The 25,433-nt window shown below is 40.2% G+C and overlaps 1 protein-coding gene across 1 annotated transcript in view; it reads left to right on the forward strand.

Annotated features, from left to right (window-relative positions):
* LOC124555588 overlaps nt 1-25,433 on the forward strand; it is a 1,059,882-nt gene that overhangs the window by 938,875 nt on the left and 95,574 nt on the right. The window contains exon 19 of the mRNA XM_047129551.1: nt 20,619-20,754. Within this exon, the coding sequence (XP_046985507.1) occupies nt 20,619-20,754 (136 nt within the window). The remainder of the gene's footprint in view (nt 1-20,618; nt 20,755-25,433) is intronic.

Below are 25,433 nucleotides of genomic sequence, written 5' to 3' on the forward strand. Positions count from 1 at the left end.
AACTTATCAACATGATATCATTTTTATTGGCATTTAGTTCACATAACATACAGACAGAACCTTGTTGCATATGGGATATTGCTAATTGCAGAAAAAATGTGAAAGGAGATACAGAGCATGTAATAATTGATAGTAGATCGTATAACACATAATGATAACTGCCAACAAGTACAATTATTTCAGGTTACTGACAGTAGAGAAGGTAAGGAAAGTACAAATACACAAACCTGTCCTGAACAATGGAAGAAATAAATGTAACGATTCACCATAAAGCTGAAGCTTTGAGTGGTTAATTGGCACATAAACTATATATACTGCTAAGATTTTGGATTAATCATTCTTTAGAGATCACACACATGTGTGCACACACACACACACACACACACACCTGCATTGTTAGGGTAGCTAATGGCTGGGATGGAGTGGCAACAAGTGCAATGGTTATCTCACCAACAAGCTTTCTCTAACACAGACTTGAGGAGTAACATGTGGTGCACTACGATTCATCGGAGTGAACTGGGAAGAGGAGACAGAAGAGAGGAAGACTGCAGGGAGGAGGTTCTGAGTTGAAAATGAGGGAATGTGGGTTGGGTGGTCATGAGAACTGAAGTGTGGAACAGGGGCTAGAAGGGACTGAAGTCAGGTGGACTGGGGGTCAAATGTTTGTTATAGAGATATGCTACTCCATTGCCATTTCCAATCAGTCACACACCTGTAGAACGTCCAGTTGTAATACTTGTCCTGACCCACTACCCATTAAATCTCATTCTGGTCCTATCATAGACAGATGCTATCCTATCAGAGGAAGGGCCATCTGTGGAAACAGTCATATCATATACTAGTTGTGTTGCAACTTTTGCACAGCCTTTTATGTATGCATGACATGACCACCCATTAGTTGTCCACTTGAATGAATGGCCTTCCACATAATTGTGACCAGTATCAGGGTTGATTATCTAGGGGTGAAATACACTGCAGAACACAGCATGTGTGACTTCAATGGCTACTTCACAAAACTAACCCCTTCTGTCCTCCCCTCCTCCCACTCAATATCTGCTTCTCTTTGAAATATGTAGATTCAAATTGCTCCTACAACAAATCCTTCAATCCTGCAATCCATCTGGCCTTAATCTCCAGTAGCACCTTTCCCAGGCTATCCCACCTTTGTTCATTCATTTTTCACTTCCACCCTTCTCTACATAATCTCCATGTTCCTCTGCTCTCTCTCCCATTTGTAGTAGACTACACCATGTACTGTCTTCCAGAATTTTATGAAACTCATTGATGAGCATGGTGCAGCACAAAACATTTAACAAAATAGCTTTTGTTGTGTATCTGTTACTGATGATTCGTATGCATGTTACAGTATAACCAATCCTTTGTGTGATCAATGTCAAACTTAGTGTCCATAATTACCATTTGCTTGTAGAGTTTCTCAGTATCATATGTTTTTTTTCCAATTCCAGCACATGTTTTCTCTAGAATAAATAATATATTGATGTTGTTAGTTGCAATATTTGGAGCTGCCAGTTATATGCAATCAGTATCTCCCAATGCCAGGAAGATGACACAGCCTCAATTCATGTACCTCACATGCACCAGATGCCTTTCACTCATTGTTAGGAATGTAGCTTACCTGTCTTTGAGAGCATAATGGTACCTTCACACATTATGTATGTTTATCCAGGGCTTACAGATTTCAGATTTATGAGTTCAGGTTCAGAAGTCAGTGATGATAGCAGGAAAGATTGCCTCTCTCTGAGCTCCTATTTATGATTCTCTGTCTTGCTCCTTCTTCATAAAACATTCTGTCTTTTGTCCTCATATATTATTTCATAATCTCTTGCTCAGTCACCTATGCTTCACCATAATAGTTATTTTAGAGAAGCTATCCATAATTTACTCTTTGGATTATTCAGTACTTAGACCCAGACCTCAAGTCAATACATTTCAGATACATGGAAACAACCAAGTTATCATTGACAGCAGAGGTATATTACACTCACTCTTGCTCTATGAAATATCATCTTCCTCAGGAATGGCTTTATCTCTCCCTGTCCAGTTGTTTCTTTATCTTGATGACCTATTTTGTAATAAAGTTTAAAATCATTTTTGAACTACTTGAATGACATGTCTTCTTGTATTATATGCAATCCCCAATTCATCATTTTCTGTACAAGTTAGAACATTACATAAAATGAAAGTGGCCTTCTACTTGACAAAGCTCCTAGTTAAATTTGGTCTTCAGTATTTCATTGTTTAGCAGTTCTTTAACATCCTTATGTGACAAAACAATCACCATTAGTATGTACTTTTTCATACAGACACCAGTTACCTTCATCTTGTGCACCTGTGTGTTCATAGTTTTTTAAAAAGAGTCCTATAATTTTTTACATCCTTTCCATGCTTAAGTTTGATAAACACATTCATACTTCACAGCAACAATATATGATTAAGTATTGTTGATCTGTTTTCCTAATTTCTCTTTTTCTAATTCAATTAGCTGACCGAGGAGTGTTGTCTGAACAATCGTCCACTGGCTGAATCTTTCTTTAGATTATATCATTTATATGGGCATTGTTGACTTCATCTGGAGGAAATGAAGAGTAGTTCTCAGTACACAACAATACTTTTCATTTGAATTGAGTGTCTTTTTATGAGTGTAAGTGACAGTTTTGTGTGTGTGTGTGTGTGTGTGTGTGTGTGTGTGTGTGCGTGGAGTAATGTCATATTTGTTTAGTGTATGAGGATTGGAAAAGAGAGTGGATGAAACCTGATGCTCACACATAGCATACTCCTGTTCAATAACACAATCTGGATCACAGAGCTTAATGTCCCCATTCAACACACAACTCATCACTGACAATGTCACAATGCTGTCTTCATGATATAACATGAATGCCTTTGGAATTTCATGCAAGACATTATACAAAATCTGGTGATCGGGAATTTTGGAATACCACCTCTTTCCCACCCTTGATAATCCAATATTGCTATCAAAAATTTCTTTCACCATCACAACTGAAACCAGCTACTTCTTCGTCAAGCACTCCAAGACATGTGTACATTAGTGACTTCCACTGCAGAGGTGTATGCTAGGAGTCTATAAATCTTAGCTTACCTGCCTATTGGTCAGCTATATATATATATATATATATATATATATATATATATATATATATATATATATATATATATAAACAAAGATGAGGTGACTTACCGAACAAAAGTGCTGGCAGGTCGATAGATGTGTGTCTATCGACCTGCCAGCACTTTTGTTCGGTAAGTCACCTCATCTTTGTTTTTATATATAATTTTTCCCACGTGGAATGTTTCCTTCCATTATATATATATATATATATATATATATATATATATATATATATATATAAAAACAAAGATGATGTGACTTACCGAACGAAAGCTTTGGCAGGTCGATAGACACACAAACAAACACAAACATACACACAAAATTCTAGCTTTCGCGACAAACGGTTGCTTCGTCAGGAAAGAGGGAAGGAGAGGGGAAGACGAAAGGAAGTGGGTTTTAAGGGAGAGGGTAAGGAGTCATTCCAATCCCGGGAGCGGAAAGACTTACCTTAGGGGGAAAAAAGGACGGGTATACACTCGCACACACACACATATCCATCCACACATATACAGACACAAGCAGACATATTTAAAGACAAAGAGTTTGGGCAGAGATGTCAGTCGAGGCGGAAGTGCAGAGGCAAAGATGATGTTGAATGACAGGTGAGGTATGAGTGGCGGCAACTTGAAATTAGCGGAGATTGAGGCCTGGTGGGTAACGGGAAGGGAGGATATATTGAAGAGCAAGTTCCCATCTCCGGAGTTCTGATAGGTTGGTGTTGGTAGGAAGTATCCAGATAACCCGGACGGTGTAACACTGTGCCAACATGTGCTGGCCGTGCACCAAGGCATGTTTAGCCACAGGGTGATCCTCATTACCAACAAACACTGTCTGCCTGTGTCCATTCATGCGAATGGACAGTTTGTTGCTGGTCATTCCCACATAGAATGCATCACAGTGTAGGCAGGTCAGTTGGTAAATCACGTGGGTGCTTTCACATGTGGCTCTGCCTTTGATCATGTACACCTTCCGGGTTACAGGACTGGAGTAGGTGGTGGTGGAAGGGTGCATGGGACAGGTTTTACACCGGGGGCGGTTACAAGGATAGGAGCCAGAGGGTAGGGAAGGTGGTTTGGGGATTTCATAGGGATGAGCTAACAGGTTACGAAGGTTAGGTGGACGGCGGAAAGACACTCTTGGTGGAGTGGGGAGGATTTCATGAAGGATGGATCTCATTTCAGGGCAGGATTTGAGGAAGTCGTATCCCTGCTGAAGAGCCACATTCAGAGTCTGGTCCAGTCCCAGAAAGTATCCTGTCACAAGTGGGGCACTTTTGTGGTTCTTCTGTGGGGGATTCTGGGTTTGAGGGGATGAGGAAGTGGCTCTGGTTATTTGCTTCTGTACCAGGTCGGGAGGGTAGTTGCGGGATGCGAAAGCTGTTGTCAGGTTGTTGGTCTAATGGTTCAGGGATTCCGGGCTGGAGCAGATTCGTTTGCCACGAAGACCTAGGCTGTAGGGAAGGGACCGTTTGATGTGGAATGGGTGGCAGTTGTCATAATGGAGGTACTGTTGCTTGTTGGTGGGTTTGATGTGGACGGACGTGTGAAGCTGGCCATTGGACAGGTGGAGATGAACATCAAGGAAAGTGGCATGGGATTTGGAGTAGAACCAGGTGAATCTGATGGAATCAAAGGAGTTGAAGTTGGAGAGGAAATTCTGGAGTTCTTCTTCACTGCGAGTCCAGATCATGAAGATGTCATCAATAAATCTGTACCAAACTTTGGGTTGGCAGGCCTGGGTAACCAAGAAGGCTTCCTCTAAGCGACCCATGAATAGGTTGGCGTACGTGGGGGCCATCCTGGTACCCATGGCTGTTCCCTTTAATTGTTGGTATGTCTGGCCTTCAAAAGTGAAGAAGTTGTGGGTCAGGATGAAGCTGGCTAAGGTGATGAGGAAAGAGGTTTTAGGTAGGGTGGCAGGTGATCGGCGTGAAAGGAAATGCGCCATCGCAGCGAGGCCCTCGATGTGCGGAATATTTGTGTATAAGGAAGTGGCAACAATGGTTACAAGGATGGTTTCCGGGGGTAACAGATTGGGTAAGGATTCCAGGCATTCGAGAAAGTGGTTGGTGTCTTTGATGAAGGATGGGAGACTGCATGTAATGGGTTGAAGGTGTTGATCTACGTAGGCAGAGATACGTTCTGTGGGGGCTTGGTAACCATATCTGAGTTCAATGAAGGAGACTGTCAGCAAACAAAGCTATCCAGTGATCAGGGGAGACAGAGCACTTACATCAGTGCAATCACGGACACCGACGCTAGCGCCTCCAGAACTGCTGACTCACAGTTGCGGGCACGGATCATGAAGGGAACAGCGCATGGGGTGGAGCATATATAATTCAGCCATGCACCTTGGGATCTCGTCAAGTAGTTGGCGAGCTATCAAACTGTGTGCATCACTGCTAGTGTGCCTGACTGAAACTATCAACAAATTACGATGTCTGGCAAAACAAGAAGACACTAATGGTAAAAAGTGAAACAGTCACTTCATGCAGAGGAAGAGACTGATGTTGCCTCATCTTCTGATGCAGAGGAGACTATGGGAGAAGAAATGGAGAGAGATGTCTTCTTTCGCCATACATCATAATTTGTTGATAGTCTCAGTTAGGTGCACTAGCAGCAATGTGCACATTTTGGTAGCTTTCCAACTACTTGATAACTTCCTGAGGGTGCATGGCCAAATTATATACCCTCCCCTCTGTGTACTGTTCCATCCATGGTCCGTGCCCGCAGCTGCACATTGGCGATTGTGGAGGTGCTAGCATCGGTGTCTGTGGTAGCATTGGTGTAAATGCTCTGTCTGCCTTGATAGTTTTGTTTGCTGAGAGCCTTCTTCATTAAACTCAGACCTGGTTGCCAAGCCTTGCTAAGATTATAACCACAATCTCAGTTGACACTAAAAACATTGAGGAGAGGCAGAGCCTAGATGAGGAGTCCTACAGGAAAGTCAATGCTGACCCCACAAAAAAGGCAGAAGACAAGCCTAGGGCTCTTCTTCAGTATACGGATATACCAGAGGAGGTCCCCAAGAAACTGTTACTTCAACAATCTGTACCATCAAGACTTTATGGCTCCCTAAAGCCCACAAAGATGGGGTACCATTGTGCCCTGTTGTCAGCAACATTATGGCACCCACACATTTGCTGGCAAAATATTTAACAGAAATACTAAGCATTTATGTGGCCTTATCACATCCATAGTTCTGTGGATTTTGTAAAACACTTTGACACCTTGGGGTGTAAGACTTAAATTTGATGAGAAGACCACTGACCTTTTCAGGCATCACCTGACCTCCACATATTTTCTGCTTAATGGACAATACTATGAACAAATAAAAGGAGTCATACTGGGCAGTCCAACCTTGCCTGTAGTTGCAAATTTGTATATGGAGTACTTCAAGGAGCTAGCCCTGGTGTCATCCAAATAGAAACCCATGTGTTTTTTCTATTATGTTAATGATACATTTGTCATATGGCCCATGGAAGGGACAAACTCCTTGACTTCCTTACACATCTGAACTCCATCCACCTCAACATCAAATTCACTATAGAGAGTGAAGCAGAAGGAAGATCACTAGTCTTGGACATTATGCTCAAGAGAAGAGGCGATGGCACCCTGCACCACTGCGTGTATCGAAAGCAAATGTGCACTGACCTGTATTTGCATGCAGATAGGTGACACAATTCTTTGCAGAGGAATATCATACTAAAAACACTTATAAACAGGGCCTGCATCATCTCAGATGCAGAGAACCTGTCCCAGAAGCTGGAATTTCTCAGAACTGTATTCTGAAAAAAAAACAGGTATCCAGAGTGGCAGATGAGGCATGCTCTCTGTCCCACCACTACAGTCACAGAGGAAGAGGCAGCCAATGCCTTTATACCATGTACTGCCGCACTGTTGGGAAAAATTGGATGCATATTCAAGAGGCACTGAGTAAAAATTGCCTTTTGCTCAGACAGTAAAACACGAGTATTACTGGAAAGCACCAAAGATGGTACTGGCCTGTGGAAGGCTGGAGTATACCAGATTCCATGCCAGTGTGCAAAGACCTATATTGAACAAAGAGTGTGTTCCATCAAAGAGCATTGCTGAGTACAACAGAGGTACAGTCTTAGACATAAAAACTCACCGCCGGCCGGCGCCACATAGACTAAGATGGCCAATAAAACTGACCACCCCTGACAACTCTTAACTCCGGCTATCTGCACAATCTGGCAACACTGTAAGATGCGGAAGTGTTAGGAGGAGATGTTATCTACTTCCGAGATGTTATCGCATTGTGTGAGCCCGTGGTCTAGTGGTAATCGTTGTGCATTCTAAACTTATAGTCGCCTATTCGCGTCCAACTGTAAATTTTTTTTTTTTTTTTTTTTTTTTTTTTTTTTTTTTTTTTTTTTTTTTTTTTTCGGTCTAAAGTTATGAGTCTGATTGAGCATCGAAGATAATTCGCTTAACATTCTACCCACCAGCAATAACAAGTATTCCCGAAACAAATCCGCAGTACACCTCGTGGCTGCGTCGCAATCATAACAGTTTACGCTCGAGCGATTCCTCGCGCTGCAACGGCTACCGGCCACCGGCCAGACGCCACCTGCCGCCTGAAATCCGGCGCCGCCCATGTAAACGCGGCGCCACGCTATCAGCGTATGAATCAACTGTCATTTTCGAATTTGAAGTTCTAGTTATCATCTTGCAGTTAAGCATTGGATTTTGCATACTTGAAAATCATGAACTACAGTTAAGCATTGTAAAATTGAGTCGCAAGTGGAAAAAGGTGTAACATCTGCAAAACAATGTTTACTTTTGGTATAACAGAGGGGTGAATGCAGAGGAGGCAGCTAGAAAGATTTGAACTGTGTTTGGAATGAGTGCTTTTGGGAAAAATACGCCAGAAAAAGATATTCTTGTTTCAATAAAGATCGTGCTGGCATGAATGATTTTCCACATTAAGGAAGTCTCGACTACTGATATATGTGATAGATTACAATTTTACCATCATGCAACATTTGCATTCAACAGGGAATGTTCAGAAGTCTGGTGTAGGAGTACTGCATGCTCTAATTCGAAACAACAAAAATCAACGGAGTGACTATTGAGCATTCCTATGCAGTACTGTTAGTGGTGACGTGTTATGATGCCTTTATCTTTAACTTCCTAAGAAGAAATGAGAGGCTGAGCCCCACCAAAAGACGTAAACTCGAGCAAAGAGTAGTGTGAACATAATATTTTGCATCTGATAGCTCCAAAAGTGTGTTTTGGGCTACGAATTCTGCCCCAAGGGGTGTGTGCAACACAGCTGGAATTTGTTGATAACAACTGAGACACCTTTCGGTCGCAGTGTAAGAAAAACGAGCAACAAAACTGCATCACCTGTGCTGCTGCATGATAACGCACTATGTTGATTTGAGAAACAAAACTATCCAGGAGTTGAAATGAAAATTGTCTCTCAGGCACTTGTATTGACAAGCACTTGTCCCTCTCTTCATATATTCGTAAAATTTTACCTTTCCCGCTCTTGATCGATCAACCATCAAGGCAATTCATTTCTAGACAAAAATACTCTTAAAACTACACTGGTTTAATGCCATCGTTAGAACCAGTGGGTTTCTACGGGCTTACAATTTGTAAACACCTTTGGCTTTGTCAGATTGTTTTAGATATCGTGAAAGAACATTCCGCTGCTGATTAATTTCTCTTTGATGATTACTGTTGCGTGTAGTAAACTAATGGAAAATGCAATTAAAATATTCACTGTACTAATACAAATTAAATACAGCTTACTACAGAAACATCACTACGGCAGTCTATCTCAATAAAGCATTAAGTGTCTGTAAGACGATTGAGCCTATTTTAACACGAATTAGTAGGATATTACCGACTTTTGACTTCGAAAATATTTGTATTTACTTCATTTCCTGTATCACTCGCAAGTATTATGAAAATGTGGCATTTCATAGATAAAATTATGTATTCACAACAACAAAAAATATGTCGGCAGAAGTCAAAAGGGGCATTATGAATTTGGCAGTACCGTAAGGTTTTCGCTCTGACACTAAGAATTACTGAAAGTAGCAAGACGAATTTTGCTCAAGTGTTTTCTTACGATTCCCTTATTGAGTCTAGATCTGCCTGCTTGTAGCTCTGCTACAAAAGAATTAAAAATCTGGCATTCAGCGAGTCAAGAAAGGCGAACGAAAGCAGCTTGCACCTGCTAGCCAAGCATGTTACCTGCGAACTGGTTCTTTCCTAAAGTGGGAAGACATCTTTTTGTGGTTGAATTGTTGGCAATGTCAGAACAGACGCGTGCCGTTGGTCTAAGCGTTTCGGTGTATTGAATTTGTACCAATGATTTTTCTACAGGGTTTTTCTGTCACAAATAGAGAGTTGAAGTCTCCCGTTAGTATTTTCACGTCATTTTGGTGAATTTTGCTCATAGTATTTTCGAGTCTGTCCAGAATTTCTCGACATTTTCGGTGTTTTTCTTATTTTCGGTCTTGGTGGGGGCATGTGCACTGATGAGTGTATATTTTTTACTGGGGCTCTCAATGAGCATAGTCATAAGTCGATTGTTGATGGGCCGGCCGCGGTAGCTGAGCGGTTCTAGGCGCTTCAGCCCGGAACCGCGCGACTGCTACGGGCGCAGGTTCGAATCCTGCCTCGTTCATGGATGTGTGTGATGTCCTTAGCTTAGTTAGGTTTAATTAGTTCCAAGTTCTAGGGGACTGATGACCTCCGCTGTTAAGTCTCATAGTGCTCAGAGCCATTTGAACAATTTGATTGTTGATGGGTGTGATTTTTTGACAGAGTTGATGATAGATCTGTGTTCGAGAAATGCAATGCCGAAGATTGGTATGGCTTTCGCTACCTTTTGTTGTATTTTGCTCTTGAAGATGCAATGGTTTCCGTATTGCAAGGTTTCATTGTCAGTTAGTCGTGGTTCTTGAAGAGCAAGAACGAGAATTTTTTGTCGGTCGATTTCTTATGTGAGATTATTTAGTTTTCGTATTTGGATCAATGTATCGATGTTTAGTTTTCAAATGCATGTTTTCTGCTTGTAGGGAAATTTACCAGAGATCTTCGATATTCTCTGCCGTGCTAACCTGGACTCCCCAGAATCCGAAAATCCAACTGCCGTCTGTCGACAGCCGGGTTGTGTACAACCTGGTGTATAGTTGACTTTGCCTGCACAGTTTATGATTGTTTGTGTTTCATTGGTTTGGCCTGGGTGGTTCCAGGACCGGACAAGACCAGAGGGTGTTGCAGCCTTTGGAAGCAAATATTTTCAGCCGAGCTCACTGAGCTAACAGACGGTGACCAGAGTAGCGGTGATTTTCACTCAGACGTGTCCGGATCTTGGGTTCAGCGGATTGCGTAGCCGTTCAGGATTGTGTTAGTATTTGGTTCACCTCAGGTATTTGATTTCGTTGGTACCACCCATATGGAGGAGGGTTTCCCTTATCAGCCAAACGGAATTTTTATTATTATTATTATTGTCATTATGTCATCAGAAATTCCGATATGGTGTATCTTCCCCACACTGAAATAGATGTGTATTGTTCGATTCAGTATTTTCATCACATAAATATGAGTTATAATTACGTTACATTGCTGATAGTAGACATATTTCTTACTTTCTACCTGTTACTCCATCACAGGAATTTATATGCGCAGCATTGTTGCAATACAGACGTTCAAATTATCCGATTTCTGTAATTTCATTTCGATACCAGATCGTTTTAATCGGAGTCAGCCAGTCAGTCGTAATGTGGATGTCCGGCTACGACTCTCATCATATCATCGACTGGGTAAACCAAATTCTTAATCGGACTGTTGAATCTAGATCAATTATCTATGACAGGGCCTGAATTCTTAAACACTGTGGAAAATAATAATACAATGTGCTTATTACTCAGTTTAGCACCATCAGCAGAATCGCTTTATGTGGGCTACTATGAGGTGGACAGTTTTTTTTTTTTTTTTTTTTTTTTTTTTTTTTTTTTTTAGGAGCAGGATAAATTTCTTTCATTTGTTGAGAAATATATGGCTTCCTTAAAGACCTCATATGCATCCAGTGCATAATAACTTAAATTGTGAATATATTTCTGAATGAATGTTTGTTATGTATTTTTCCGTCACCCTTTTCTCTGTTATAAGTTATATTCTACAAGGAACGCACGCCATTGGAGGCGGCAATCTGTATTTATTGTACCATAATTACTACTTCAATTTTGTTCTACAATTTAAAGGAATATACGGGTGCAAACATGGAATACATGGGAATAATGCAGCTGCTCAGTGACAGGTATGGGGGAGGCATTGAGGCCAGGCCTCGGATCTTCGACCCCTGCCCTCATTGCCTCCGCCTACCTGGTGCTGAAAGTCTTCTCAAACTTAAAAAAAAATAGTGCAGTGGTCAGCACGTCTGTCTAGTAAGCAGGAGGTCCACGTTCGAAGCCCAGTCGGTCACAAATTATCATCTGCCGGCGTTGCTGCATTTCAACGCACTGTGACAGTGTGTACATCGGTCCTTCGATACTTAAGATGCAATTGTTTTTTGAGGCGATAGAGGTGATTTGCGAACATTTGTCTTACCATCAATGTAACGGGAATTCAACGGCATCCAACCCTTAGTCATTGCTTTGTGCAGGCACTAACCCATGTCATATATATGCGAATCAGATTGTAGTTCATATTTAATCAAATAACGAATGGTCAGTATACAAGTATGCCAGCCGGGGTGGCAGAGCGGTTCTCGGTGCTACAGTCTGGAACCGCGCAACCGTCACGGTCGTAGGTTCGAATCCTGTCTCGGGCATGGATGTGTCTGATGTCCTTAGGTTAGTTAGGTTTAAGTAGTTCTAAGTTCTAGCGGACTGATGACCTCAGAAGTTAAGTCCCATAGTGCCCAGAGCCATTTGAATCATTTTTGAAGTATACAAGTATTTTCGAACAGTAGAAGCAGGATTGCAGCGAAGTGATAACTTAACCAAGTGCAACATAGAGTACCTGTGTAATGAGTCATTCCAGCTGCATAGCTGAGGGTAATATTTGTTAAGCAATTCATTGCAGAATTAACGTAATACCCGCACGATGATCTCCGTGGTCATAATGTATCATTAGCAGCTCGCGAATGGAGTACTACGTTCGTTAAATCGGATTACTCAAGCTGAGGCCACATAAAGAGAAGCGACGACGCCACAACACTATCTTTACTTAAGTACGCAGTTTGACTGCGTAACACCACCACAACTACTGACAACCTGAACCGTTATCATCACGTAGTTGTGACTCGCAGTGATTACAAGTTACTGATGTTTGTCAAGAATAGCGGAAAGCGCCTCTGAAGTTCCGTTTGCATTACTACTAGGACGGAGAGAATCCTAAATAACAGTAATAGGTCACCCAGCGAAGAGAAGAATCTACGTATTGCCTCAAGTTCCTGCAGTTTGATATCAATGTAGTTCCCGATGGTCTCACACTAACGGGTTCTTTTGGCTATCGGAATACTCATATGGGAATCATAGAAGTGTAATTGCTAGAACGCTCAACTACCTTAACAACAACTCATTCTGGATTGAATACGACTCGGAAAGCGTCGTTAATTTGACGTTTCTATCCGTCTCCTGACGACTTACCGAATGAAGTCTGAAGTGCACGCACAGTCGTGCTGCCCGCCGCAAGGATTCTGTGAAGTGTTGTGGCAGCTTGCAGTCATTGCTGAATACAGACATGTGCAAATATCCTCACTGCTCTAGGGGAACTCGTCTTGGTTGCATTTTTTCCATACCGTAATTAGCACAATAACACAACTGCTATTCTGCTGACGAACTTGATGCCCACAAGTCCTTAAATAAGAATCTCCTAGCGGGAGTAATGCATGAAAGGAAACAGGCTGTTGGACAAAAGAATGGACAGCTCCCTGCTTTTTGCGTTTCCGGTAGTGTCTACGATAAGCATCTGGTATCATATTATGCTTCACAACCCTAAACTTTTTATTTTCCTGGCTCAAATGACTCTGAGCACTATGCGACTTAACTTCTGAGGTCATCAGTCGCCTAGAACTTAGAACTAATTAAACCTAACTAACCTAAGGACATCACACACATCCATGCCAGAGGCAGGATTCGAACCTGCGACCGTAGCGGTCGCTCGGCTCCAGACTGTAGGGCCCAGAACCGCACGGCCACTCCGGCCGGCGTTTATTTTCCTACTTCATACTAAAACAAGGACGTTAATATGAGAAGAGGAAATGAAATATACGCTTCCAAGACATAATATTTCCTTGTGTGCTACTACTGCATACATGAAAGCCCTGCAGTTAATTTTTGTATGTTGGGTAAATTTTGATATCACCTCACATTCCTATGTGAGAACGTTCCTTTTTTCTTGGGATTCAAATAGAGTCGACATTTCATCATTGGTAAATATTCTGATGACTAATGACATGATACCCGTTGCAATTGCTCCATGGCACCTGTGAGTAGAGTCTCACGTTGGTTATTATAAGAACACGCAGGCAGTGATATCCGCTCACTGCAGTCAGAGCCAAGGTGACTTTCTGTTTATGGCGAAGCGTCTGCTGTATTGTCCACGCTCAGCCAACATAAACAAATCGCGGCGGCATTGGGCACTGCTAATCGCTGCCGTTGTTGCGAGCCTCGACAACAAGAGCGCACTGTCTCTGCTAACGATAGTATGGAGTTAATACATCTTACTTAACGTAATATGCAGGACGTGGGTTGGGTAACAATTCAGTTTGTAACTTCCCATCGCAATAAAATACTTTACAGTGACATTTGATGCAATATTTATTGTTGGCGGTCTCTCTAATGTTAATAGTATTGATTCAGATTGTGCGTGAACACGAACCCCCCCCCCCCCCCCACACACACACACAAACAGTCTTTGATTCCAGTGAGCGTGACAACTACTGTGTTTTGAACAACACATGCACCAGCCAATTTCTCAGTTGGCGTCGAGTGGATGAGATTTTTTGAATGTGGTTTACCCAGCCGATGATATGATGAGAGTCGGATATCCCCATTAAGACTGACTGGTTGAATCCGATTAGAACGATCTGGTATCGAAATGAAATTACATAAATCGGATAATTTGAACGTCTCTGTTGCAACAATGCTGCGTACATAAATTCCTATGATAGAGTAAAAGGTAGCAACTGTCTAAGAAAAAGTGAGAAATACGTCTACTAGCAGCAATGTAACGTAATTATAACCCATATTTAGGTGATGGAAATACTGAATCGAACAATACACGTCTATTTCAGTGGTCAGAAGATACAACATATCGGATTTTCTGATGACATAATGACAATAACAATAATAAAAATTCCGTTTGGACGATAGCGGAAACGCTCCTCCATATAGGTGGTACCGAGGAAATCAAATACTTGGGGCGAACCAAATACTAACACAACCCTGAACGGCTACTCAATCTGTTGAACCTTAAATCCAGACACGTCTGAGTGAACCGTCTCTTAGCTCAATGAGCTCGGCTGAAAATATTTGCTTCCAAAGGCTGCAACACCCTCTGGTCTTGTCCGGTCCTGGAACCACCCAGGCCAAACCAATGAAACACAAACAATCATAAACTGTGCAGGAAAAGTCAGCTTTACCCCAGGTGGTACACAACCCGGCTGTCGACAGGCGGCAGTTGGATTTTCGGATTCTGGAGAGTCCAGGTTAGCACGGCAGAGAATATCGAAGATCACTGGTAAATTTCCCTACAAGCAGAAAACACGCATTTGAAAACTAAACATCGATACATTGATCCAAATACGAAAACTAAATAATCTCACATAAGAAATCGACCGACAAAAAATTCTCATCCTTGCTCTTCAAGAACCACGACTAACTGACAATGAAACCTTGCATTACGGAAGCCATTGCATCTTCAAGAGCAAAATACAACAAAAGGTAGCGGAAGGCGTACCAATCTTCGGAATGGCGTTTCTCGAACACAGATCTATCGTCAACTCTGTCAAAGAAATCACATCCATCAACAATCGACTTATGACTATGCTCATTGAGAGCCCCAGTAAAAAATATACACTCATCAATGCACATGGCCCCACCAAGACCGAAAATAAGAAAAACACCGAAAATGTCGAGAAATTCTGGAACAGACTCGAAAATACTATGAGCAAAATTCAGCAAGAGGACGTGAAAATACTAAAGGGGGACCTCAACTCTCTATTTGGGACAAAAAAATACCTATAGAGAAATCATTGGTACAAATTCAACACACCGAAACACTTAGTCCAACGGCACACGTCTGACTGACATTTGCCAACAATTCAACCTCAAAACGATGTCTTCCCACTTTAGGAAAAAACCATTTCTCAGGTAACATGCTTGGCTGCCTTCGTTCGCCTTTCTTGACTCGCTGAATGCCAGATTTTTAATTCCATTGTAGCAGAGCTACAAGCAGGCAGATCTAAACTCAATAAGGGAATCGTAAGAAAACACTCGAGCAAAATTCGTCATGCTACTTTCAGTAACCCTTAGTGTCAGAGCGAAAAACCTACGGTACTGCCAATTTCATAATGCCACTTTTGTTCTCTACCGGCATATTTTTTGTTGTTGTGATTACATAATTTTATCTATGAATTGCCACATTTTCATAATGCTTGCGAATGATACAGGAAGTGAAGTAAATACAAATCTTTTCGAAGTCAAATGTCGGTAATATCCTACTAATTCGTGATAAAATAGGCCCAATCGTCTTACAGACACTTAATGCTTCGCTACAGTCTGGAACCGCGCAATCACTACGGTCGCAGGTTCGAATCCTGCCTCGGGCATGGATGTGTGTGATGTCCTTAGGTTATTTAGGTTTAACTAGTTCTAAGTTGTAGGGGACTAATGACCTCAGAAGTTAAGTCCCATAGTGCTCAGAGTCATTTGAACCATTTTTGAACTTGATGCTTCATTAAGATTGCCGTCGTGATGTTTCTGTAGTAAGCTGAATTTAATTTGTATTAGTACAGTGAATATTTTAATTGCATTTTCCATTAGTTTACTAAACGCAACAGTAATCATCAAAGAGAAATTAATCAGCAGCAGAATTTTCTTTCACGATATCTAAAACAATCTGACAAAGCTAAAGGTGTTTACAAATTGTAAGCCCGTAGAAACCCACTGGTTCTAACAATGGCATTAAACCAGTGTAGTTTTAAGAGTAGTTTTGTCTAGAAATGAATTGCCTTGATGGGTGATCGATCAAGAGCGGGAAAGGTAAAATTTTACGAATATATGAAGAGAGGGACAAGTGCTTGTCAATACAAGTGCCTGAGAGACAATTTTCATTTCAACTCCTGGATAGTTTTGTTTCTCAAATCAACAGAGTGCGTTATCATGCAGTAGCACAGGTGATGCAGTTTTGTTGCTCGATTTTCTTACACTGCGACCGAAAGGTGTCTCAGTTGTTATCAACAAATTCCAGCTGTGTTGCACACAACCCTTGGGGCAGAATTCGTAGCCTAAAACACACTTTTGGAGCTATCAGATGTAAAATATTATGTTCACACTACTCTTTGCTCGAGTTTACGTCTTTTGATGGGGCTCAGCCTCTCATTTCTTCTTAGGAAGTCAAAGATAAAGGCATCATAACACGTCACCACTAACAGTACTGCATAGGAATGCTCAATGAGCGACCCGATGACGTTCAATAATAGTCACTCCGTTGATTTTTGTTGTTTCGAAATAGAGCATGCAGTACTCCTACACCAGACTTCTGAACTTTCCCTGTTGAATGCAATTGTTGCATGATGGTAAAATTGTAATCTATCATATACATCAGTAGTCGAGACTTCCTTAATGTGGAAAATCATTCATGCCAGAACGATCTTTATTGAAACAAGAATATCTTTTTCTGGCGTATTTTTCCCAAAAGCACTCATTCCAAACACTGTTCAAATCTTTCTAGTTGCCTCCTCTGCATTCACCCCTCTGTTATACCAAAAGTAAACGTTGTTTTGCAGATGTTACACCTTTTTCCACTTGCGACTCAATTTTACAATGCTTAACTGTAGTTCATGATTTTCAAGTATGCAAAATCCAATGCTTAACTGCAAGATGATAACTAGAACTTCAAATTCGAAAATGACAGTTGATACACATACGCTGACAGCGTGGCGCCGCGTTTACATGGGCGGCGCCGGATTTCAGACGGCAGGTGGCGTCTGGCCGGTGGCCGGTAGCCGTTGCAGCGCGAGGAATCGCTCGAGTGTAAACTGTTATGATTGCGACGCAGCCGCGAGCTGTACTGCGGAATTGTTTCGGGAATACTTGTTATTGCTGGTGGGTAGAATGTTAAGCGAATTATCTTCGATGCTCAATCAGACTCATAACTTTAGACCGAAATGTAATAAAAAAAAAAAATTACAGTTGGACGCGAACAGGCGACTATAAATTTAGAATGCACGACGATTACCACTTTTTTCTCCAATTTGTTCGTTGTTGATCGTTGTGTTTGGTCGTTGTGGACGTCGCAAGACATCCTGTCCAAGTTCGGTGGTTGATGCTTCCACTCAGTTATTTTATTACAGGGGCCAACCGGCTCTCTGACCGAACACGCTGAGCTACCGTGCCGGATAGTTTTGTTTTCATTCGTTCGTTGCATCTGCTCGGGGCGGACGTCGTAAGACATCCGTTTAAGTTCGTTGTTGATCAAATGGCTCTGAGCACTACGGGTCTTAACATCTGAGGTCATCAGTCCCGTAGAACTTAGAACTACTTAAACCTAACTAACCTAAGGACATCACACACATCCATGCCCGAGGCAGGATTCGAACCTGCGTCCGTAGCGGTCGCGCGGTTCCAGACTGAAGCGCCTAGGACCGCTCGGCCGTACCGTTGTTGATCGATTAACTCAGTTTTTTTTTTTATTACAGAGGGCTGCTAACCCTCTGACTGAACACACTGAGCTACTGTGCCGGCAACCACTAGACCACGGGCTCACACCATCCGAAAACATCTCGGAAGTAGACAATATTTCCTCCTAACACTTCTGCATCTTACAGTGTTGCCAGGTTGTTCATATAGCCGGACTTAGAGTTGTCAGGGGCGGTCAGTTTTATTGGCCATCTTAGGTGAACGACTCGGACTTAGTCTCTGTGGCGGCCGGCCGTCGGTCAGTTTTTATGTCTAAGACTGTACATTCAACAGACGTATCCCAACAAGTCAGCAGTCACAGAGCACTGTTCGTCTGAGAATTATGCAATGGAGTACGACCATACTAAGATCATGATACAGACTTCTAAATACTGGGACAGCATTATTAGAGAGGCCATAGAAAGTTGCATCAGGGATGATCTCATCAACCAAGATTGTAGCTATAATCTCAGCCAGGCTTGGGAACTAGTACTGAGTTTAATTAAAAAGGCTCTCTGCAAACAAAACAATCTGGTCAGTATCGTAGACAGAGCACTTTCATCAATCCTACCACAGACACCAATGCTAGCCTCTCCAAACCCCTGCTAACGACAATGGCGACATGTCTGATTGCTGAAATATTGTGTCCTTAGGATCCTATGAGCCACCAGCACACCTGTGGAATGTTTTACCAGTTCATTTATGTCTCATTGATATTTTATACATAGTATACTATGTTTTTGCATTTTGGGAAGCACACAGTTTTACATTTCTGAATGTTAGAGCAATTTGCCAGTCTTTGCACCACATTGTCATGTTGTCAACTCCTGACAGAATATTTGTGCAGAGTTTTCAGACATTATTTCATTTTAGATAACTGCATTCTCTGCAAAAAACTGGTCTTACTATTAATATTGCCTGCCATGTCACAGGCAACATGAAAAGTAAGGTGCCAACACACTTTGCTGGAGAATACCTGAAGCTACTTCTGTGTCTGTCAGTGACTTCCCACTCAATAAAATATGATGCATCTGCCCTACCAAGAAATGCTCAGTCCAGTCATGAATGTTGTTTGATGCCCATTTGATCATATATTCATTAATACAATATGATACTAAAAGTTAAGTATTTTACAATTTGAAGTCTAATATACTACATGCATAATTAACACTATCTTTCTCACTAACTCAAAACTAAATGCCCAAATCCCCACTGTCCCATTTAATTTGCCCATGAGGGCATCAACCATTTCACCACTCAGTGCCAAAAACTGACAAATAAAGAACATATCATACAAACAAAGACTTACATGAGCTCTTCATATTATTCTATGACACAAAATTTGTTTAGCCCAAAGACTGACAATTCTTGTCCCTGTCCAGTTTTCTGGCTTTTTGCATCACCTGGATCATTAAGTATTCAACTGCCCCATTTTGCAAGCTGAACTTAAATGATGGTTATTTAAATTGCTGTTTAGTGTAGACATTTACAGAAAATACATAGAAAGCGAGGCCTGTGCCTTGGAATCACACAACTAGGATGTTAAAGCAGCCACTAATGTCTCCCATATTATGCTGGGCAGCATGATCTGCAACTCTGAAATCCAACCTGACTTCGGCCATAGTCTGTTGATTGTAAATTATATGTGTAGACAGTTGGTTGGTAGTAATGTCCACATAAAAATTTGTACAGTGATGGAGATATGTGATATGGCCGTTTTACTGGTGTCTGTATGACTGATAAGATAGTATATGTCAGTGACAGCACTGGTGTATTGCATGATGTGTGGATGCTTAGGACAAGTCTTTCACATAACATGAACTATGTGGTATTGGAATTCACAAAGGGGTAGGAGTGATTTTAAGGAGAATTTTACAGTCTCAAAGTTCTATGAAAGGTAGCTGAAGCCTAAATGGAAAATGTGGTTCAGGTGTTCGAGTCCAGGATAGTATTGTGTAATAACAGGGTACTGGTGCCTTTAAAGACAGTCACTACACATCCAAACCTTGTCCATAAAGTCTCTCATGCTATATCCTCCCTTGTTCCTAATACTCAAACCACACTCACCAACCAGCCGTGAAGGAGTACTCCTTTCATTACATAATCACACAAAAACTGGAAGAGATGAACCACATTGTCCAGCTGTGCAAGATTGACAACTGAGATACTATGTTATTCATGTTCCTATAAACTGTTTAAAACATTCACTACATAGAGAATGATTGTCTTTGAGGATATTATTGTTTTTATTCTGTTAAGTATTTCCATTGTTATAAGAATGATGCCATTTATTTGTTGTAACTGTAATATTTTATTATTCATTTACAAACCTACACATATGATACAGAAACACATAGAATGAAATTCCTAAACTGAAATAATAGAAAATGACATACATCCTAGATTTTCCATTGTCTGAAAATTGCATACAAAATATTCAAAATAAATGTTATTTATTCTGGTTTGTTTCTGTTAGTTTATTGTCTAGACCTAATTGGAAACAAAAGTTCAGTTACACACATTCAACACAAAGCTTGTATGACAGATATAATAGCTAAAGATATTAATTTGCAGTTGCTCAAATTCATCGAGTGGACTCAGACTATGAAATCAAGCCTCAGCCACAACTGGAATCCATTACTCCTCCAATGCGCGGATGGACATCCCGTGCCAGTTCCTTTATGGCTGAGAAAATGTCTTTGATTGAGAGGTTGGGTGAAAACTCACGTGCCTCATCTCTGCTTGACAGGTTACTTTTAGCTTGTGTACTGTACTAAAACTTTATAAAGCTTTCAATGATGATAAATTTTATGGATTGTAATGATAGAAATATTTTACTGCTGAATATGGAATATTTTCAAGTTAAGTTAGGAACAATGATTTCAAAAATCACATTATATTCATGAAACTATGAAATACATGAATACTGTTAATGTCCTTTCTTGGATATAACATTAGAAATATTGTTCTTTTAACATTGCCATTACCACTTTTTATGTAGTCAGCTAGAAATAATTTTTAGAGGCTTTTAACATCAGGATAAGTTTTATATCCACCACTATATGGAATGAAAGCATTTACAATGCCTATCTCTATTTCTCCAACAGCAGTCCCTAATACAGTCCATTAACTGTCTACATCATGAAACAGAAGTACTGAATATGTTTCACATCTGTTTTGCAAGCAGTTTCCACTACATAAGAGCTGCTACTTTCTGGTATTCTGCCAATACATCATTGCCTCTTATCTTTGACTTGCTTTAGTCACTCATATTTTTTTCTCCCTAGTGTTACCTGATTAAATATCTGAATAGAGTACAGATAAAGATCATTAACAATATAGCAGAATGAAATTAAACTATTATATTGAGTGATATATGGGCACCAGGTGACCATGCATAAAACAACAGTGTCTATTAAAAAAAGGACTGGTTATTTATGTGATAGTCTGTAAAAGGTCTTTATGTAGAAATCACAGTTTTTTATGTTTTTTTTTTTTTTTTTTTTTTTTTTTTTTTTATTCATCTCATGATGTACATTTGCAATCCATTTGGTTTGCGTACAGGAGTCATGTCAAAAATTTATAAAGCAGTTATGATGATTTTTACATTAATAAATAATAGCACTATAATAAATAATAACACTATAAGGATATTTCTTGGAACGTGTAACACATCGTATCCAGCTCAAATTTCCAGTTCGTCCTGCATGAATTCATACACTGAGTAGTAACACCTCAGTGTCAGTACCTCATACAGCTTTCTTTTAAGTTAACCTAAATTCGTCTGGATCAACTTGTTCCCTTTTAATTTATTACAGATTTTCATTCCCATGTATTCAGGCTCCTGGGTATACAGTCTGAGGCGGTGGGTGAGGAGTATAAAATTTTCTTTGTTTCTAGTATCATGTGAATGGACAAAATGGTTTCCCTCAAATAATTCATGTCTGGTGGGGCAGTAGACAAAATGACATCATAAAACAGTAATCACTGTGTCTATTAAAATATTTTTTGTTTATTACTCATTTATTTTTCAAAAATAGGACCTTTGCCTCCTCACTCGCCCCTGTTCAGCTGTATTTTTGAAGTTTTCTTTGTAAGTATTTTTCATTATAAATGAAAATAGACAGGTGTTACCAGTTCAATAACATAACTACAGCAGCAGCAGTATTACTTGTAGTCAATACTAGTAGTAGTAGCAGCAGTAATAGTAGTAGCAGCAGCAGCAGAAGTAGTAGCAATAGTACTAATAGTTGTGAAATCACACAATAATGGCATTAGGTACAACTGTAATATTACTATTGTGACAGTTGAAACTGTGGGTGAAACTATGATTAGGTTTTGCTCACCCTACTCAGAGTTTAGAGCTTCTCTTGTGTTACAGTCTATTAATGTCACCTCTGTTTTCTGTTATGTGTTATGACCAGATCTAACCAACAGAATTAACTCCACAATGTTCCTGCCTCCTAAGTAAAAATAGGATCATCTTCAAAAGCCAAGAACTTTACAAGATTACAGACAATGACAAAAAGACCGTTTTGTTTTATTCTGTCAAAACTTCATTTATGAGAAAACTAAGCTTTATTAAAAATTTTAACTAAAACAGTCTTGGCCATGTAAAATAATTTAGTTTCATTTTAAAATGTGACCGGATTTGATCTGTGTAAGATCATCTTCAGACCAATTATTCCGTGATGATTGTTGGAGAGTGGCATCGGGTAGGAACCATTCTGGGAAAGTGTGAGGATCGACTGCAACTCTTAGTCATGACACTATGGCATCTCTTTTCATATCAATTAATCTTAATCACTGGCCCCAGTCTCTGTACAATAGTGTTTTGCATCATCGTATATACTTGAGAATTCATTTCTTAATACTACTCATGTTACAATATAAGTGCATACAACAACTATATCTGACTTTTCACTTATTAACTAAGAATATTGCCACAAAACTCTTTTCACTTGACAATATAATGAAAAGGATAGTTGCTACTCACCATATAGCAGAGATGCTGAGTTGCAGAAAGGCACAACAAAAAGACTATATGAAAGTTAGCTTTCAGCCAACATGGCCTTTGTCAAAAACAGACAACATACACACCCACACACACTCATCCAAACACAATGCACTCACACATGACCACAGTCTCTGGCAGCTAAAGTCTGGAAACTCTGAGCGTATCACTCTTCTCACAGGCAAAGATCCCACCAATATCATTGTCAAATGTATTGAGGAGTCTTCCAGCTTTCTGAAACCTCCAATTATAAACCCAGCCACTATGGTCCCAACATTACAAGCCAGCATATCTTCAACTGCTCCTTTAAGCATAAGATCTATTCCAAAATCTGACATTTGAATCCCTTTCACTCCTCATACTTGCAACCCAGATCATCCACATTTTACCTAATCCAAAAGCTCTACAAAGCCAACTCCATCTTTCTACTAATTATCAAAATGTGCAACAACATTTTATATCATTATTACCAGTCAATGTCTGCACTTCCCTTTCCTATCTCCAGGACAGTAATCACTTTCTCTGATTGTGCCTGTGGCTATTCCATGTCAATATTCTAGCTAGCATAGAATTCTGCCTCTCCCATAATCCTCCTGAGACAATATCCACCACCTCCTTTTGATCAATGGCATTCTACATCATAATTAAGTTTTGCTTGAAAGACAAATTCAAAAACAAATTAGCAAAAGTGTGATGGGTATGTATGTGGTACCCTCCCAGCCAACCTGTTAACAGGCTATGTACAAGAATTCTTCTTCTCTATTCAGTATCTTAGACCCTTTATGTAGTTCATATTCACTGCAGCATCTTAATGGTCTGGACTTCACCAGAGCCTTTACAGACAGACAAAATACTGCCCAGCTGCTACAGAGACAAATATTCTACATTTGTTCCAGTAACATAAACAAACCTGCCATCAATGTGAACTACCCACCACTAGGTTTTAGTGACTCAGCATCATTATAAATGAGTATGACAACCAACCAATTGTCTGCTCACATTAATGGTTACTGTCAAACAGTGGCTAACCACAAGCTCAATCAACAAGTTACTAAACAAAATTCATTGCTCCAATGCAATGGTTTTAGTGAAATCCAATCATTACTATGCTAGGATGAACACAGAGGCCATAGGTACCTAACAGCACAAAATAACTTTAACAGAAATTAAGAATGACTGAAATTAGACAAGTTGTGGGCCTTAGTGTCAACACACAAACAGTTCAGTTTGCTGTACTTGTTTAATTTGCCTACTACTACCTGTGTCTTTATAACCTTTGATGATGTCACTAGCATTGGAGATGAAATTTCAGGCAAATAAATATGCCTTGGGCCAAGGCCAAATGCCCTTAAAACAAAAATCACTGAGGAATTATAGCCTGTGACAGCATCCATAGTCTGATCAAATTTCTTTAACTGCTTGCCATAGCCAGAAAATTTTTGAAGAGTGTCTTGCCTAGTCATCAGGGACACATATAGAATGACAATGTTGGTTCAGTAATGAATCTTGTTTTATCTAGGTAGACAAAACCAGCAAACTGATGTGTGAAGAAACTTCCACAAAATCAAATTTCCATCATTGCTTTCATATAATATTCAACTGAAAAACTTCATTCTGTGGGTTGAGATTTGCCTAGACTATCATATCACCTCTGCCATTCATTACACCTTATAGTTGTTACAAGAAAATTCTGCTGCCACTGGAAATACTGTTGGTGGCCTCACTCACTTGAGCTAAATTACATTAATAAAATGTTTGATCTCACATAGTTACCATAGTGGTCAATTTCCTGCAAGCCTACTATTCCATCTTGTGGCCTGCAACAATATATTATCTTTTCCTCCTTTTCATCATCAGTTCTCTCCAAGACCCTATTGGCACATTCTTGGTGCTAGTGCAGACATGTTTGTATTCTCCTTGCATTCAATTTTTGTTTGGGTTTAAGGTTCTTTGGCATATACCTGGAACAAAAATTCCAAAACAGCTGGTAAGCTGGTACTTGTTTATAATTTCATACAATTATCAATAGGATGATGATGCAAAATTCCTTCTTAGTTCTGTAGTATTAAATTATTATTCCACTACAAGAATATCTAAAACCAAAGTATAGTGATGAATGTGCAAACAGCAAGAAATATGAACTATGTTTAAAAGAAGAAAAACTGCATACCTAGAAAATATCATATGGAACACCACATATATACTGCTGTAGTTGATAACAGAAGGGAAGGTCAGGAGGTAAAAGAAGGAAAGGGAAAAGAAAAATATCCTGGTTAGATAAACAAAAGTGGTGGACAGGATTACTAAGTGTAGATCAACTATTACATACTGCAGTTCATAGAAAAAAGATGCATAATGTGATCACCAACATCCAT

Source organism: Schistocerca americana, chromosome X (genome assembly GCF_021461395.2).
Source record: "Schistocerca americana isolate TAMUIC-IGC-003095 chromosome X, iqSchAmer2.1, whole genome shotgun sequence".
Taxonomy (NCBI): domain Eukaryota; kingdom Metazoa; phylum Arthropoda; class Insecta; order Orthoptera; family Acrididae; genus Schistocerca; species Schistocerca americana.